The 17,673-nt window shown below is 48.2% G+C and overlaps 1 protein-coding gene across 4 annotated transcripts in view; it reads left to right on the top strand.

Annotated features, from left to right (window-relative positions):
- The first annotated feature begins 225 nt into the window (after positions 1 to 225).
- Spats1 (spermatogenesis associated serine rich 1) overlaps positions 226 to 17,673 on the top strand; it is a 38,611-nt gene continuing 21,163 nt past the window's right edge. The window contains exons 1-5 of one of the 4 annotated variants that reach the window (XM_037199585.1): positions 226 to 409; positions 702 to 836; positions 8,951 to 9,098; positions 12,535 to 12,689; positions 16,451 to 16,612. In XM_037199585.1, the coding sequence (XP_037055480.1) occupies positions 313 to 409; positions 702 to 836; positions 8,951 to 9,098; positions 12,535 to 12,689; positions 16,451 to 16,612 (697 nt within the window). In that variant the 5' untranslated portion in view covers positions 226 to 312. Of the gene's footprint in view, positions 410 to 701; positions 837 to 8,950; positions 9,099 to 12,531; positions 12,690 to 16,450; positions 16,613 to 17,673 lie in introns of all 4 variants that reach the window. The other 3 variants (XM_028890706.2, XM_037199587.1, XM_037199586.1) reach the window with 3 other exon arrangements.

Below are 17,673 nucleotides of genomic sequence, written 5' to 3'. Positions count from 1 at the left end.
GCCTGGCCCAGAAAAAGGCGCTGTGAATGGTGGGTGAGCCCTGCCTAATCAGGGCCGATTCTAAACCCGCATCTGCAAGCTTTGCGAAGGATGCGTCGCTCACGGCCACTAGAGGTTACAGGAGCAGCGGAGACGGTTGCTAGGAAAAGACCCACAAGTTGAAACAAAATCCCGAGGTTCTGCAGCCCTTAGGCCTGAGACCCCCATCTTCAAGCCAGGCCAGGGCGCGGGGTGCAGGGAGAGAGGCACCAAGAGTAGCGGGTTGGGGCGGGTTGTCCTGGCAACCCTGGACCGAGCCTTGCAGGCGGTGGCATGCGCCCATGCTTTCGCTTCGCATCCTGGCATTCGGTAGTTCGGCTGCCGGTTGGAGCGTTGATCGGGGCCATATCCTCCATGGAGTCCTCCAAGGGTAGATCAAGGGCTCCCCCAGGGCAGTGGGTGTAGGGCCGGGAGGTGGAAAGGAGACTCTGGGGCTGGGCGGGACGAGGACTCTCTGGAGCCCTGAGTCGGGAGGGAGGGAGGGCGGGGTGGTGGGGGTAGGGAGAGTTGGTATCCAAACCCAGGAACACCACGAGGCCCCTGCTCTGCCTCATGACGATCAAAGGCTCAAGGGGTATGTTGGCTTTGAAAGACAGCCTTTCTAACAAGACGCTTTGTCTGTCTCCGGTTGCTTTTCATGTTTAAAATCACCACGCGCGCAGGGGAACCCATGAGTGCTGGAAACGGCAAACCCGGCTGCCAGCTTCCTTCCATTTCAAGAGCGGCCTGTGCTAGAGAGCTGGAGAAGGTTCCAGAGAAAAGTGACTTGGGCGTGACCAAGGTGGAAAGGAGATACAGTTGAGTCCTGGGTGGGCTTATAACCTCATAGCCTGTGGCTTTATAGTCTCCCCGCCTCCCCACTCAAAAACTGCTACCCCCTTATGTAGCCCAGGCTACCCTGGAATTCTCCATCTTCTTGTCTCAACTCCCCAAGTGCTGGGATCGTCATCAGCCTCTGTCGTTCCAGGCTTGGCTCATAGCTTTAGAGTTTCTGTTCATGCCCCTGTTACTTTGGACCTCTTGGTGGCGTATCATGTGGTGACGGCACATGTCAGATCAAAGCATCTCCTCTCTTGGTCAAGAAACGGTGATCCCCCAGTGGCCTCTTACAATTGTTTTTTTAAGACGGTCTTTATTTTATATGTGTGTTTTGCCTGCGTGTTTGCGTGGATGTCTACCTGCTTATGCGCCCGGTGCCAGCAGGCGTTAGGGGGGGGGGGGCGCTGGATCCACTGGGACTGCAGTTATGGATGGGTGGGAACCACCACGTGGGTACTGAGGATAGAAATCCAGTCCTCTGCAAGGGCAACAGCAGTCTGAACTGCTGAGCCGTCTCTCCACCTCCGCGATCTCCCAACAGTGTGACTTAAGGGAACTAAGTCTTTAAAACACAGGCTTCTGGAGAACATTCCAGATCCGAGCTAGCGGGAGCTAGTTAGGGGACATACACAATCAACTCACGTCTATATTCAAGATCTGATCAGGCAGAGAATAGTGCAAAAGGAGGAGCCACAGCTGGCGTGCTCACACCTGCCATGCCCACACTCAGGAGGTGGAGGCAGGTGGATTAATTCAAGGTCATCCTCAGTTACATAGCAACTTCAAGGCCAGTCTCGGCTACCTGAGACCCTGTCTGAACAACAAAGACAAAGCAGAGATTTGAACGTGTTGTTGACTGGAACTCCAAACAGCTGGGAAGTAAAGGGAGTCAGAGGTTTGAGCTGCCCGGGCTTTGGTTAATAAATACCGAGGCTGGTCTTCGGCCTGGTTCTGCTTGCCTCCAGCACCTGTCCACATCCATTTTTTTTCTTGCTCAGATATTAGTAGATATATGGTACTGCTTATTGGCTGGGGCACTTAAGGTGGAAACTGTGAGCACTCTGAGGCAGGTTTAAATTAAATAATGGCTCTTACTCTGTAATTGGCTCTTAAGGCGGAAGAGGAACAGTGGAAACAAGGTTCTCTTGAGGGCGCAGAGGCTAGAGGGCCGCCACAGTTTCCCAAAAACCCGTTCAGGGTGAGTCCAGGCTCAAGCCAGGGTGCTGCAAAAGGAGCTGGAGAAGCCTCGTCTTGGCCCAGCGGAGCCTTGTCCCCGGTCTCCTAGGTCCCAGGGCTTCGTTATCTGATTCTCCTTCATAACCTAGAGAGAGGTGGGAGGGATCCCTAGCCTCAACTATAAACTGGGCTGAAGGAGCTGGAGGATTTCGAACCATCAACTGCCCAACACGGCAAGGATAGCAAGGAAGAAAGAGGGCTGGGATCCTGCCTTTCCTCCCTGCACCCCGTTTCCTCCTCCCTTCCCAGTCTCAGGTAGTTCATATTAGCAGAGGGTGCCCCTGAACCCCTGCCCCACCTCCTGAGGGCTGGGATCACAGGCGTGCTCCGCCATTATCTGGTCCTGTGCGGTGTTGAGCCCAGGGCTTCATGTATGTCAGGCAAGTGCTCTGCCAGCAGAGCTACCTGGGAACTTAACTTTAAGCTTCCAGAACTTTGTTTTTCCAATTTGGTTTGGAATAAGGAGGAAGCCACTTTGAGGGTGAGCTAGCGAGGACCTGTGCTTTTTAACTGGATGTTCTACTCTCAATACATCCTTTCAGAAGACACGTCTAAGGTTCAGCTTAACAGGTAGTCCAGGGCTGGGTGGTGGCCCACACCTTTAATCCCAGCACTAGGGAGGCAGAGGCAGGCAGATCTCTGTGAGATCGAGGCCAGCCTGGTCTACAGAGCAAGATCCAGGACAGGCACCAAAGCTACACAGAGAAACCCTGTCTCAAAACAAACAAACAAACAAACAAACAAACAAACAAACAAACAGAAAACCAGGGAGTCCAGGTCTTGTGGAATGGAGGGGCCAAGCTAGCCACTTGTACAGTGAGTGGGTATGTGCCTTTTTCCAGCAGGGAGGGCCCGTGACTTCCCTTACTACTGTAGATCTTTAGCTTGCTTGTTGAGCAGAAGAAGCAGGAAGTAGGAAGCTTTTTTTTTTTTAATTAAAAACACTCCATATTAAGCCAACATAGTTTGCTGAATTATTCTTCCCCTGCCAGACAGAGGGATTTGAGTTAGCCAAGAAGAGAAGCGTGAGGAGCAGACTTCATCTATGTAAGGTGTTGTTCCTGCCCAAAGATGTGGAAACTCCATGAGTTTCACAGATGGCACCAAAGACATAGACTTTCTTCCAAATTCCCTTTCCCCCTAAATTCCTTTCTGGTTTCCAAAACCTTCTTTTGGTCTTTAAAAAGAAGAATTTCCACTTAAAAAATTATTGTGGCAGCGGGGCGGTGGTGGCGCACGCCTTTAATCCCAGCACTCGGGAGGCAGAGCCAGGCGGATCTCTGTGAGTTCGAGGCCAGCCTGGGCTACCAAGTGAGTTCCAGGAAAGGCGCAAAGCTACACAGAGAAACCCTGTCTCGAAAAACGGGGAAAAAAAAAAATTATTGTGGCTGGGCAGTGGTGGCACATGCCTTTAATCCCAGCACTCAGGAGGCAGAGGCAGGAGGATCTCTGAGTTCGAGGCCAGCCTGGTCTACTGAGTAAGTTCCAGGATGGCCAGGGCTACACAGAGAGACCTTGTCTTGAAAACCAAACCAACCAAACCAAACCAAGCCAAAAATGTGTTGGTAGTCACAAAAATGAGTGTAGTCACACATGGGTGCCAGCAGAGGGAGCTAGAGTTACCGATGGTTGGGAGCCTCCTGAAGAGGGAGCTGGAAACCGAACTCAGGTCCTCCACAGGAGCAGCAAGGGCTCTTAACCCCGGGGCTATTTCTCCAACCCCCACTTTGCTTTTTTAGATAGTGTCATCTTTTCTCGTGCTACAGGCTACAGTGTTTTAGAGTCATGGCTTCCTTGGCATTCATTACGGCAGGTTTCCTGAGGAATGGTGAACTTCTGGAGGAGCGTATGAATCCCGAGTTTATTATTCCTCACCACAGCCTTTGAGCTAGGCAGCAAAAGGTGGCGGGAGCTGGGAGCTGGGAGCTGGGCGTGGGGAGGTCTGCCAACACTAGTAATGGAAGGCACTCTGCCTGTGCCTGGCCAGGGGAGGCATCTTGAGGCTGTGTTCAATGCTCCAGCCCACTTTTGAGATCCTGTAGTCAGCTTGAAATGGGGACCATGACAGTTAGCAGAGACATGGCTCTGACCACCTTGCATCAGACAAGCTTTCCCATCCCAGAAGCTTTGGATCACTGTTTCATTAGAGTGTTGCTACTGTAAAACTTACTAAGAAAGCTAGGAAGTACCCTAACTTTTAGGTGTAACTCACTGTTCACTGGTGTGGGGGATGTAGGACTTTTAAAATCTCCCTGAATCCTGCTGGTCATGGTGGTGCACACCTTTAATCCTAGCACTTGGAAGGCAGAGGCAGGAGGACCTCAGTGAGTTAGAGGCCAGCCTGGTCTACAAAGGGATTTTTAGGATAGCCAGGGCTCTGTTACACAGAGAAACCCTGTCTCCAACCACTCCCCCACCAAGAAAAAAACCCTCCCCAAATCCCAACACAGACAAAATACTTGTGAAGGGACAAGACCTTCTGACGTTATTCACAGGGGTCAATTACTTCTGTGTGAGTGAGTGAGAGAGAGAGAGAGAGAGAGAGAGAGAGAGAGAGAGAGAGAGAGAGTGTGTGTGTGTGTGTGTGTGTGTGTGTGTGTGTGGTGGAGGTCAATGGACAACTTTTAGACCTTGCCGAGGCAGGGTCTTTCCTTTCTTTGTACTCCAGACTACCTGGCCTGTGAGTATATGGACAATTCTCCGGTCTCTGTCTTCCATCTTACTGAAGGAGTTCTAGAACTAAAAATGTATGCATGCCACCACATCTGGCTTTAAACTATATAACTGTATAATTATTGTTATTGTGTGTATATATTTGTGTGTGTGTGTGTGTATGGGTGTGGGTGTAGGTGTTTGTGTGTGTGTGTGTGTGTGTGTGTGTGTGTCTCACAATGCGTGTGAGGAAGGCAGATGACAACTCTGTGGTGTGAGTTCTCTGCTTCCTAGTTGACGAGGATTCCGGGGTTGGAACTCAAGTCCCTGGGCTTACAGGACACATGCTCGTCCCCGCTGAGCCACCTTGCATTTCTGAGTTAGAGCTAGCACCACCAGCTCTTCAGGTAGTGAGAGGTGTGGTGCAGTGGTCATCCATGTCCTTCCTGTGTGGGCACTGAAGCTTGAAAAACGCCTCCATAGCTTGGAAGAACATTCTGGAGACAAGGGAGAAGCATCCATGTTTTCACTGCACTGAGGTCACTATTAGGTAGAAAATGTGGACATCAATGGCTGAGATGGAAAATGACTTAGAAGCCAGATTTTTGAATAAGGTGTAACATACCATAACCAATTATTCTTTGTATGTGCACATGTGACAGTGTGATTAAAACCTATATCCAAGTCTAAAAGAATACCTCAATAGGGATAAAGTAAAAATTCCAGGTCAGTGGTCAGGGGCATTTGCTACTCTTGCCGAGGAGCTGAGTTCAATTTCCAGCACCCACATGGTGGCTCAGAACCACCTGTAACTCCAGTTCCAGGGGATCTGATGCCTTCTTTTGGCCTCCTCAGCAACCTGCATTCACATGGCACATATACACACTCTGCTATGTTATGCCTAGATCTCAGGGACCCCTAAAAGACCTCAGGGACCCCCAAAAGACCACCATGGAGACCGAATCCTGTATGTAAAAGCAAAGAGCTTTTATTCTTTTCAAGCTCCGAGCTTGGTCTCTCTGTCTGTCGGACGCAGTGGTGGGAGCAGAGAGCTCTGAGCTCAGGTGGGGCAGAGTTTTTATCATAGCAGAGGTTGGGGTGAGGGGATTTCCAGGGTCCAGGACCCTGATTGGCTGACAGTTGTCTAGGGTATCTGTAAAACAAAAACAGGTGTGTGCTAGATTCCTGGACATCTGGCCACCTTATCTAATGGTTGGAATGTTTGGGATGTCAGGTACTTTCCCATCCCTGGGTGGATCCCTGGATGGTGTCAGCTTAAGGTTTTTCCTGGATCTGGGTGTTGCCTGCCAGTAGACCTGTCACAGAAGCTGTGTCTAGGCCCTTAAGCCTGTCGTGGCAGCTGTGTGGTCAAGCTGTTTTGCCCCCCACCCCCATTCTACACGTACATACAGATAAAATAAAACAAAATGAAAAAAGGTTCAACTCCAGGCCATGAAGCATCGTGTCTTAATTGACAGCCCTTGTTCTTTGTGGTTCATAAAACAATGTTGTTAAAATTGATGGTGCCGGACAGATCTCTGTGAGTTCGAGGCCAGCCTGATCTACAGAGAGAGTTCCAGGACAGGCACCAAAACTACATGGAGAAACCCTGTCTCGGAAAACCAAAAAACAAACAAACAACAACAAAAGATGGTGTCTTATACTCAGTGAAATATAGTATTTGCATGTAAGAATCCAAGTTTCTAATTACTGTTTTAGTTGAATCCCACAGGTTTTGATGTGTAGGACCAAAGTTCATTGAAAGTTAATGTGGTTTCCATTATGATTTCTTTCTGATGAATTATTCAGCAATGTGGTTTGAGCTCCCAGGCTTACGGTGGGGTTTTGGCTTGGGGCTGTCTCTATTATTGATTTCTGATTGTGTTGCTTTGAGGTCTGAGTGGAGTCTATATGCTATTTTGTTGGCTCTTTCGTGGCCTAGTATAAAGGTGGTTCCTTCTCTGGTTGCTGGAGACTGTCTTGCCCTCCTCATGGCTCTGTCCCTTTCCTAGGCCTTGACTATGGCAGCTATTCAGCCCTCTGGCCACCATTGGCCTCGCTGTACTAAGGCTACTCTGGGTTCTGGAGCTCTGGGAGTCTATAACTACCGCAGGCCTCAGGCCTGTGCCACACCCCAGAAAACCTGAAGATGGGGTGGAGGATTTTGAAGAGAGGAAGTAGCTCAGCTGACCTTTGATGTTTGTATTCACAAGTAAAATGCTGGGAAGGGTGTGGTGTGTGTGTGTGTGTGTGTGTGTGTGTGTGTGTGTGTGTGTGTGTGTGTGTCCACCCTATCTCAATCACCAGTGTGATCTGGGAAGGGTGTGGTGTGTGTCCGCTCCTTTCACTTATCCTCCCTTCCCCTCCCTTTCCATCTTCTCCTCTTCCTCATCCTCCTTCCTCTCCATCTCTGTCTTTCTGTCTTTTCTTTTCCCTTCCTTCCTTCCTTCCTTCCTTCCTTCCTTCCTTCCTTCCTTCCTTCCTTCCTTCCTTCCTTCCTTCCTTCCTTCCTTCCTTCCTTCCTTCCTTCATTCTTGCCTTCCTTCCTTAATTCTTTCTTTTTTCTTCTTCTTCTACTTTTTTTTTTAAATTTTTCAAGACAGAGTTTCTCTATGTAGCCCTGGCTGTCCTGGAACTCACTTTGTTGACCAGGTTGTCCTCAAACTCACAGGGATCCTCCTGCCTCTGCCTCCCAAGCATTGGGATTAAGAGTGTACACCACCACAGCCTGGCCTGTATGATTTTCTTACCACGAGCGATTACACTGTGTTATTGAGTTTCTGTGCTCTATGAAGTTATGTACAAAGAAATCCAGTGTCTACTCATTTGACTTTTAAAAAAATTGATTGAGGGGTAGAGAAGTGTCTGAGCCAGGCAGAGGACTTACTGCTTTTGCAGAAGAGTCCACATCAGGCGGCTCACGACCATCTGTAACTCTAGCTCCGTGGGATCTGATGCCCTCTTGTGGCCTCCATGAGCAGCAGCACACATGTAGTGCACATACAGACATGCAGGTGTGCACATGTACACATAATTAACAACAATAAAAATAAATCTTAAAAAAGTAATTAAACAGGGCACATGCTGATGTAAAATGGTAAAGAACAAATTGACTTTTATAAAATATAAATCATACAGCAAAATAAAAAGAATGGTTCATCTTTCCATATGACAGCCACAGACTTAAAGGACTCTTTTGTCATTATGGGTGGCTAGGAGGGTTAGAATTATTTCCCTTCTTTTTCTTCTCCCTCCTCCTGGAACTCTTTATGTAGCTGAGGGCAACCTTGAACTTTTGATTTTCATGTCCCTACCTCCCAAGTGCTGGGATCACAGCATGGAGCACCATGCCTGCTTTCTTCAGTGCTGGGGATGGAACCCAGGGCTTCCTGCACACCAAGCAACCGACCTACAGCCCCAGCCCATGTAATTCTTTTCATTTATTCACTCAGATGCTGCTTGAGATCTGAGTCACCTTTGCCAGGCGCTATTCTAGATGCCACGGGGGGGGGGGGGGAGGCGACAAAGTTACGTTTGTGAGTGAGTGGTTAATAATGGGAGGTGACTTGTGGAAGTTTCGGAAGGCACTTCTTCAGGTCATGAGCCAACTTCCGGAGAACGTGCCAAGGTGTCCACACAGTGAACAGCGAAACCCAGCTGCTTCAGAGTTCTCCTCCACTCAGTTTAGAGCAGGTGAGCTGTGTGGAGGCACAAGCAGTCTGGATTAATGCCCCGGATTTCAGACTCTGGCACCACAGTATTGTTGTCAACCTTGGGTCTAGATTAGTTTTTTCCTGAATGTAGGCATGTGCATAATCTTTTGAACCTGTTTCCTCCTCAGTGTGTGTGTGTGTGTGTGTGTGTGAATGTGAGTGCTTATGAGAGCTAGATGAGATAATGTGTTAACACGACCCCAGGACACAATAAATACTAAATACTAGCTGCTTTAAAATTGTACTTAGCGTATGTGTGAGTACAGGTGTGCTTCTGCCTGGTGCCCATGTGGAGGTTAGAGGACAACCCTCAGGAGTCACTGGTGAGATCTGGGGATTGAACTCAGGTTGTCAGGCCTGGCCGCAAGCCCCTTTACCCACTAAGCCCCCTCACCAGATACCCCTCCCCCATTTTTCAAATATAATTTAGGAAATAAAACAGACTGTCAGGTATTTCATCAATATACTTAAATGGAGACCCTGTGTTACAGATGCCAAGCACGGTGATGTTCTAGAATCCAAGAGTTCCTTGACCAACAAGATGGCCTCTGACAGAAGGGCCAGTCTTTCCTCTTCTGATGAAGCAGGTCTGAGAGTCACTGAGCCTCCAGGACCCACTGGGGTGGTGATTCACTCTGAGTAAGTAAGGGTGTGTGTGTGTGTGTGTGTGTGTGTGTGTGTGTGTGTGTGTGTGTGTGTATGTGTATGGGGGTGTCTGTTGAGATTTTGACACTATTGGGGTGAACTATAGCAAGAAGTGGATAGTCTGAGATCAGTGTGCCCTTCTAGGCAAGAACTCTAGAGCTAGGCTACCCAGGTTCAAATCCCAACTCTTCCACTAATGGTCTGTGTGAATTCGAGCAAACTGCATCGTTCTCTAGGCCTTCGGTTTTTTTGAATCATTTATTTATGTACCCCTCCCCCATATGTGTGCCTGCATGCCATTATGAACATGTGGGGGGTCAAAGGGACAACTTGAGAGAGTTACACACACACGCAAACATACAAAAGAATGAAAGAAAATGAAGAATGAGCATCCTAAGAGATACAATCAAGACTATAATTACCGGGGCTGGAGAGATGGCTCGGTGGTTATGAGCACCAGCTACTCTTCCAGAGGTCCTGAGTTCAATTCCCAGCAACCACACAGCAGCTCACAAACAGCTATAGTGGGATCTGATGCCCTCTTCTGGCATACATGCAGATAGATCACTTATATACATAAAATAAATAAATCTTAAACAAACAGACACCCCTGCCCACCAAGAACAACAAACTTCTTAAGGCTGAGGATATAGCTCAGCATAGAACACATACTTGCCAGAATGCCAAGGCCCTGGGTCCAACCTGGGTCCTTTGTAAAAATGATAAAAGAAAAAAATCAGAGTGATAGAGAGATGTGCACACTTCTTATGAAGACCACAGACTTTCCAGTGCTGTACCTCCCGTCACTCCTTCAAGCAATACAGGAAGACAGGAAAAAGGAAGAGGACATAAGTGGACACGGGAAGAGAACGGAGCCCTCACCTGCACTCTGGTTGAAGTCTCTCACTGGCTGAGAGCCAAGAATTCCAGCGCAGAGGCCTGGAGAGGTGCCTCACCTGGCTTTGGTTCCCAGAACCCACAAGGTGGCTCACAAACAACAGGAACTCCAGTTCCAGGGGGTCTGATGCCCTCTTCTGGCCACATGGGCACTGTGTGTACATGGTACCTTACATTGCAGGTAAAACACTCATACACAAAAAATAAATCTTTAAAATACATATAACAAAACAAAGGAATTTTATCCCTATCTATCTATCTATCTATCTATCTATCTATCTATCTATCTATCTATCTATCTACCTACCTACCTACCTACCTATTTATTTTTGTTTTTCGAGACAGGGTTTCTCTGTGTAGCTTTGCGCCTTTCCTGGAACTCACTCTATAGCCCAGGCTGTCCTCGAACTCACAGAGATCTGCTTGGCTCTGCCTCCCGAGTGCTAAGATTAAGGGCAAGCGCCACCACTGCCCCACCTTATCCCCTTTTAACTGCACAGTGAAGTAGCATTAATTACATTCATAGTGTCTTACAACCATTGCCACTGCCTATATATTTTTTTAATTATTTGTTTTTATTTTATGTACATTGATGTTTTGCCTGCTTGTATGTCTGTGTGAGGGTGTCAGATCCCCTGAAACTGGAGTTACAGACAGTTGTGAGCTGCCATGTTGGTGCTGGGAATTGAACCTGGGTCCTCTGGAAGAGCAGTCAGTGCTCTCAACTGCTGAGCCATCTCTCCACCCCACCACTGTCTATTTTCAAAACAATTCACCAATCCAAACACAAACTCTGTGTCCATTGAGCAGTGTTCTTTCCTCGTCCACTCCTAGAAACTTCTCAGCTACCCTCTGTCCTTGTATTAGTAGAGTCGTATTGATTTGTTCTATGTCTGGCTAATTTTTACTTCAGATAATTGTTTCAAGGCTCACCCATGTGGTAGCATGTTGCAGAACTCCACTCTTTGTAAGGCTGAGTTTTATTCTTACGTGTAAGCTGAACTTCATCTGTTCACCTACCTGTTGCTGGATACTTGGAGTTATTTTCTGCAATGCACAGCCATAGACCAGTGCCTTCCTGAGTTTTTGTTGTCTGTTCTTGTGAGTACATACACAGGGGTAGAGTTGCTGGGTCATGGAGCAATTCCATGTTTTACTGTATGAGGAGCTAGTACTTTGATTGCTTTTTAAAAAATGTTGGTTTAAATATGTATGTATGTGTACCATATGCATGCCTGGTGCCTGTGGAGGCCAGAAGAGGGCATCAGATTCCTTAGAATTGGAGGTATAGGTGGTTGTGAGCTACCATGTGGGTGCTGGAAATTGAACCCAGGTTCTCTATAAAAACAGCAAGTGCTCCTAACTGAGTAGAAATCTCTCCAGCCTGTTAATTTTAAAAATTACATTTAATTTATTAATTAATTTGGTGTGTGGCTGGGTGTATGCCTGGAGGCTAGAGGACCACTAACAAGAGTTGGTTCTTACCTCCTGGAAACATGGGTTACCAGGGATCAAACTCAGGTCCTCAGGCAGCAAGCAGCTTTACCTGCTGTTGGTTGTTTTCACTCTTTACTCTTTGGTGGTCCACCACCCAGCTGCCAGATAAATCACACGGAGTCTTATTATTACTTATGAATGCCTGGCCTTAGCTTGGCTTGTTTCTAGCCAGTTTTTCTTAAATTATCCTGTCTACCTTTTGCCTCTGGGCTTTTATCTTTCTCTATTCTATATTCCTTTCTCTCCTTCTTACTCCGTGGCTTGCTATGTAGCTGGGTGGCTGGCCCCTGGAATCCTCTCTCCTTTTCTCATTCCTTCATTTCTATTCCCAGATTTCTCCTCCTATTTATTCTCTCTACCTGCCAGCCCTGCTTATCTTCTCTCCTCCCTTGCTATTGACTGGTCAGCTCTTTATTAAACCCATCAGGTGTTTTAGACAGGCACAGTAACACAGCTTCACAGAGTTAAACAAATGCAACATAAAGGAATGCAATACATCTTTGCATCATTAAACAAATGTTCCACAGCATAAACAAATGTAACACATCTTCAAATAACATTCTACAACATTTACCCAATTGTTTGTTCTTTCTATCTCTATGTATGCATGTATGTATGTATGTATGTATGTATGTATGTATGTATGTATCTATCTATCTATCTATCTATCTATCTATCTATATTTATCTATATATTTGGTTTTTCCAGACAGGGTTCTCTGTATGTCCCTGGCTTTCCTGGAACTCACTCTGTAGACCAGGCTGGCCTTGAACTCAGAGATCCACCTGCTTCTGTCTCCTGAGTGCTGGGAGGCATAAGCCACCACTGCCCAGCTAACCTGATTGTTTTAAAGCATGGATATTTTGAGTAAGTTTTAGTACCTTCAAGTTGTGAGTCAGTAAAACTGCTCAGGGACTTTATAGAGAGTGAGGCCAGTCCTGTTGCTGAGAACTCATGTGCTGCTAATACAGGATTAGTTTGATTCTTCAGTTTGAGCAGAGAGGCCATTCTAACCCTGCCACTTGCCTTCCAGCAGAGCTGTGGAGATGGGTCAGAAGTCCTCCTCCTCCTCCTCCTCCTCTTCCTCCTCCCCTTCCTCTGCACAGTCTCATCGCTCCTCTGAGTTTTCACTGCCTGGATTCCAGAAGGAAAAATATCCTGAGGAATTCAGCCTACTTAAGTCACAGACAAGTGAGTAGGCCCCAGGCCTTCCTCCATAGGCCTCTGCTTCTGGGGCCTTTTCAGAAATCTGTCATATTATGGGCCAAGTCACGGAAGACCTCCCCTGCCCAGTGCCAGCTCTGGCATGTTTCCTCTTGGGTCCTCATGATGGCTGTGTGTGTGGGAGGTATGTATAGTCATATGGTTTTCACAGGTGAAAGGACTTAGTGTAAGTGCCACAAAAAGTATTAAAGCAATATAGAAGTGTATGGACTACAAACCCCTCTTACTCAGTATTCTCCAACCATATTCTTCCTCATAGCCGTGAAGAGCTGACTTTTGAAATATCTACACTGTGTATGTATGTATGCACATAATCCAAAAGCAGCCATATGTTGTATAATGCAGCTTTGGCCAGCAGTGGCCTGCATACATGACAGCGTTCCACCAAAATATGATGTGGCTGAAAGCTTCCCATTGTCTGGTGATGCCATAACTCTCCTAACATGGTAACACACACGAGACTTGAGTCTGTGGTGATACTGGTGGTGATACTGGCCAGTTATATTAAGGCACAGCACACACATCATACCTGATCATGATAAATAACTATACCACTGGCTTAGATATTTAGTGTGCTGCACTATACCATCATTATAAAGTGTACTCTCTCTACTTATTACGAGAAGTTAAGGGGCTGGGCAAGGGAACTTAGCGGACAAAGGCCCCTGTGTCGGAGTGAGTCTGGAGGAGGAAGAGGAGGAGGAGGACTTCTGACCCATCTCCACATCTGTGCCGGAAGACAAGTGCAGGGTTAGAATGGCCTCTCTGCTCACACTGTGTCCACAGTCAGGAAGGGGAGGGGTGGTGTGGGAATGGCTGGTACTCAGCTTGTTTCTCCTTTTCATTCAATCCAGGATGTAGTCCACACCCCAGCCTTCCTACCTCAGCTAACCCAGTCTAGACACTCTCACAGACGTGCTCAGAGATGTGTCTCCTAGGTGACTCTGGATCCCATCAAGGTGACAGCAGCAGCTCCCTCACTGACCTCTCTGTGTAGGTCTGTGTAAGCACACTGTGGTGTTCAAAGAAGAATGAAGCAGCCCGATGACACATTTCCCCAGTCACTCAGTGGCACACATGTAGAAAAACTGAGTTGTGGTATACACAGTATACCACAGTATACCACCTTTAATCATCGCAGAGATCACAGACCTTTTCCTGCATCCATGCTTTAGGTCTATGTGACTGTTTGCATTAGTTATTTTTCTATTCCTAAAAGATCATTTTTATTTTATGTGTATGAGTGTTTGTTTGCATGTATGTGTGTGCACCTGGTCTGTGTCTGGTGCCCATGGGAGCCAGAAAGGGGGTATCAGATAAATAACTATACCACTGGTTTAGATATTTAGTGTACTACACAATACCATCTTCTTTGGAACTGCAGTTACAGATGGTTGTAGGCCATCATGTGGGTGCTAAGAACTGAACCTGAGTCCTCTGGAAGAGCAGTCAGTGTTCTTAACTGCAGAGGCACCTCTCCAACCCCAGTATTAGCTATACGTCTGTTGCTGGGATAAAATGCCACGACCAAAAACAACTTAAAGATTTATTATAGCTTACAGCTCCAGAGGGATAGACTCCAGAATGTAGGGGAAGGCATGGTGGGGGAGGCAAGGAGTAGGAAGCAGAGGGGTCACATTTTACCCCTACATAGGAAGCAGTGGGGACAGAGAACAGGAAACAGGGCAAAGCCATAAATCCCCCAGTAACGTACTTCCTTCATTAGGGATTGGGATGGGGTGGGTTAGAGGACTGAGGAAGCGGAGAAGATTGATCAGTAGGCAAAGTGCCTGCTACACAAGCATGAAGATCAGAGTTTAGATCCCAGTACCCATGTAAAAAGCTGAACATGAGAGCCCGTGTGAGCATGAGAGCCTGTGTGAGCCTGTGTGAGCATGAGAGCCTGTGTGAGCCCGTGTGAACATGAGAGCCCGTGTGAGCATGAGAGCCCGTGTGAGCATGAGAGCCCGTGTGAGCCCGCGTGAGCATGAGAGCCTGTGAGAGCCCGTGTGAGCCCATGTGAGCATGAGAGCCCGTGTGAGCATGAGAGCCCGTGTGAGCATGAGAGCCCGTGTGAGCCCGTGTGAGCATGAGAGCCTGTGTGAGCATGAGAGCCCGTGTGAACATGAGAGCCTGTGTGAGCATGAGAGCCTGTGTGAGCATGAGAGCCTGTGTGAGCATGAGAGCCTGTGTGAGCCCGTGTGAGCATGAGAGCCTGTGTGAGCATGAGAGCCCGTGTGAACATGAGAGCCCGTGTGAGCATGAGAGCCCGTGTGAGCCCATGTGAGCATGAGAGCCCGTGTGAGCATGAGAGCCCGTGTGAGCATGAGAGCCCGTGTGAGCCCATGTGAGCATGAGAGCCCGTGTGAGCATGAGAGCCCGTGTGAGCCCATGTGAGCATGAGAGCCTGTGTGAGCATGAGAGCCCGTGTGAACATGAGAGCCTGTGTGAGCATGAGAGCCCGTGTGAACATGAGAGCCCGTGTGAGCATGAGAGCCCGTGTGAGCATGAGAGCCCGTGTGAGCATGAGAGCCCGTGGGGTGTGAGCATGAGAGCCGTGTGAGCATGAGAGCCCGTGTGACATGAGAGCCCGTGTGAGCATGAGAGCCCGTGTGAGCATGAGAGCCCGTGTGAGCATGAGAGCCCGTGGCCATGTGAGCATGAGAGCCCGTGTGAGCATGAGAGCCCGTGTGAGCATGAGAGCCCGTGTGAGCCCATGTGAGCATGAGAGCCCGTGTGAGCATGAGAGCCCGTGTGAACATGAGAGCCCGTGTGAGCCCATGTGAGCATGAGAGCCCGTGTGAGCATGAGAGCCCGTGTGAACATGAGAGCCCGTGTGAGCATGAGAGCCCGTGTGAGCCCATGTGAGCATGAGAGCCTGTGTGAGCATGAGAGCCCGTGTGAACATGAGAGCCCGTGTGAGCATGAGAGCCCGTGTGAGCCCATGTGAGCATGAGAGACCTGTGAGCATGAGAGCCCGTGTGAGCCCATGTGAGCATGAGAGCCCGTGTGAGCCCGTGTGAGCATGAGAGCCCGTGTGAGCATGAGAGCCCGTGTGAGCATGAGAGCCTGTGAGCATGAGAGCCCGTGTGAGCATGAGAGCCTGTGGTTCAAGTCCCAGCACCCACGTGGTGGCTAACAACTGTAACTCCAGTTCCAAGAGAATCAATGCCCTTCCCTAACTCCCAATGTGCACCAGGCATGCACGTGGTTCACAGACACACAAGCAGGCAAAACACCCATATACATAAAAGCAAAAATAAATATTGAAAAAGATGAAAAAGCAATTGAGGAAGACATTGATGTTGACCTCTGGTACATAAACACACATACATGTACACACACACACACACACACACACACACCCCACAAGAGTTCATAGTGAGGTTATCTCTAAAAGCCGAAAGAGTGTGAGGACTGGAGAGACAGCTCAGTGGTAACAGCACTGGCTGCTTTTCAGAGGACCTGGGTTTGGTTCTTGGCACCACATGGTGGCTCACAAGTGCCTGTAACGTCAGTGCCAGGAAGATGCAAGGCCCTCTCTGGCCTCTGCGGACACTGCGTGCCTGTGGTGCACATAACATATTTGCAGACAAATGCACGTTTTTTAAAAGTGTACATGTGATAAGCTGTAGGCCACTAGAACCTGGGGAGTTTTTACATCTTGCCATCTAATCGTCTCGAGTGGGGGGAGCAGGGCTAATGGAAAGGTTTCTGGTATCTTGCAGAAGATGGGCAGCGCCCTGAGTGGACATTTTATCCAAGGTTTAGCAGCAATATCCACACCTACCACGTTGGAAAGCAGTGCTTCTTCAGTGGGGTCTTCCGGGGCAACAGGAGGTCTGTGGCAGAGCAGACGGTGGACAAGAGCCTTGGGAGGAAGAAATATGGTAACGTGCCTCATCCCATCAAGGACGAAACAAACACACAGCAAGCCCTTAGTTGTGGCTCTGTGGACTCTGTTTTCTCTGCCAGGGACAGCTCTGCAGGGTCACCCTGCTGCCCACAGTGCACACAGGAAGACAGAGAGCCCAGCTCACAGGTGACAACCTTCTGTGAAGGGCTCGGAATGCATGCTGAACCTCACTTTCATCTTTCTCTAGCTCTTATAAAATGCTAATGTGAGATTTAAGTCACCAAATGAGTCACTTCAGATCCTTATTAGTAGACGCCTCATTGAAGTCCGAGGACAATCACGTACATTTCCGTTAGATATCACCTGCCATGTACATTTAAAGCAAGCCTTAGCATGTCACACACAATGTTATTTTTAATTTAATCAAAGGTAATGAAGGTAAAAATATTATACATACACCATAGCTAAGCCATGTATCACCTTGGATCATAACCTGGTGAGTCCTTTGCTCCAACTCCCTCAGAATATACATTTCAAAAGATCCTGAGAGGTTGCTGAGCACCAGAGGGCCATTTATGGCCCTTTCTTATAGGAATACCCATGTAGGAGGTGGCAGCCAGCGCCTAAGTGATGACTAAGATTTCTGCAGAAGCTATGCAAAGAGAAATAAGTACCAACTTCTCTTGTAAAACTCATGCAAAGGGCAAATGGATTTTCAGGTTGAGGCTTGGATTTACCTGGAAAAAGGGCCATCCTGGGGAAGCCGCAAGCGTGGCCCCTGATGTGTTTCCTCCCAGGAGTCCCATGCCTTGCCTACATCCTAAACTTCCTATTCAAGAGAAAATGCGGAGCCACAGAGACAGCTCAGTGGTGAAGAGCCCGGGATGCTCTTGCCGTGGGCCTGGTTCTATTCCCAGCGCCACGTGGTGGCTCACAGCTGTCTGTCACTCCAGTTCTAGGGGACCTGATGCCCTCTTCTGGTCCCTGTGGCCACCAGGCACACAGGTAGTGCACAGACATACCTGCAGGCAAAACATTCGTACACATAAACTTAAAAGATTAATTTTTAAATTAATGGCTGCTGCACAAGCGTGA

Source organism: Peromyscus leucopus, chromosome 16_21 (genome assembly GCF_004664715.2).
Source record: "Peromyscus leucopus breed LL Stock chromosome 16_21, UCI_PerLeu_2.1, whole genome shotgun sequence".
Classification (NCBI taxonomy): domain Eukaryota; kingdom Metazoa; phylum Chordata; class Mammalia; order Rodentia; family Cricetidae; genus Peromyscus; species Peromyscus leucopus.
Note: the sequence above shows the minus strand (reverse complement) of the source record. Positions and strands in the feature narration are given on the sequence as shown.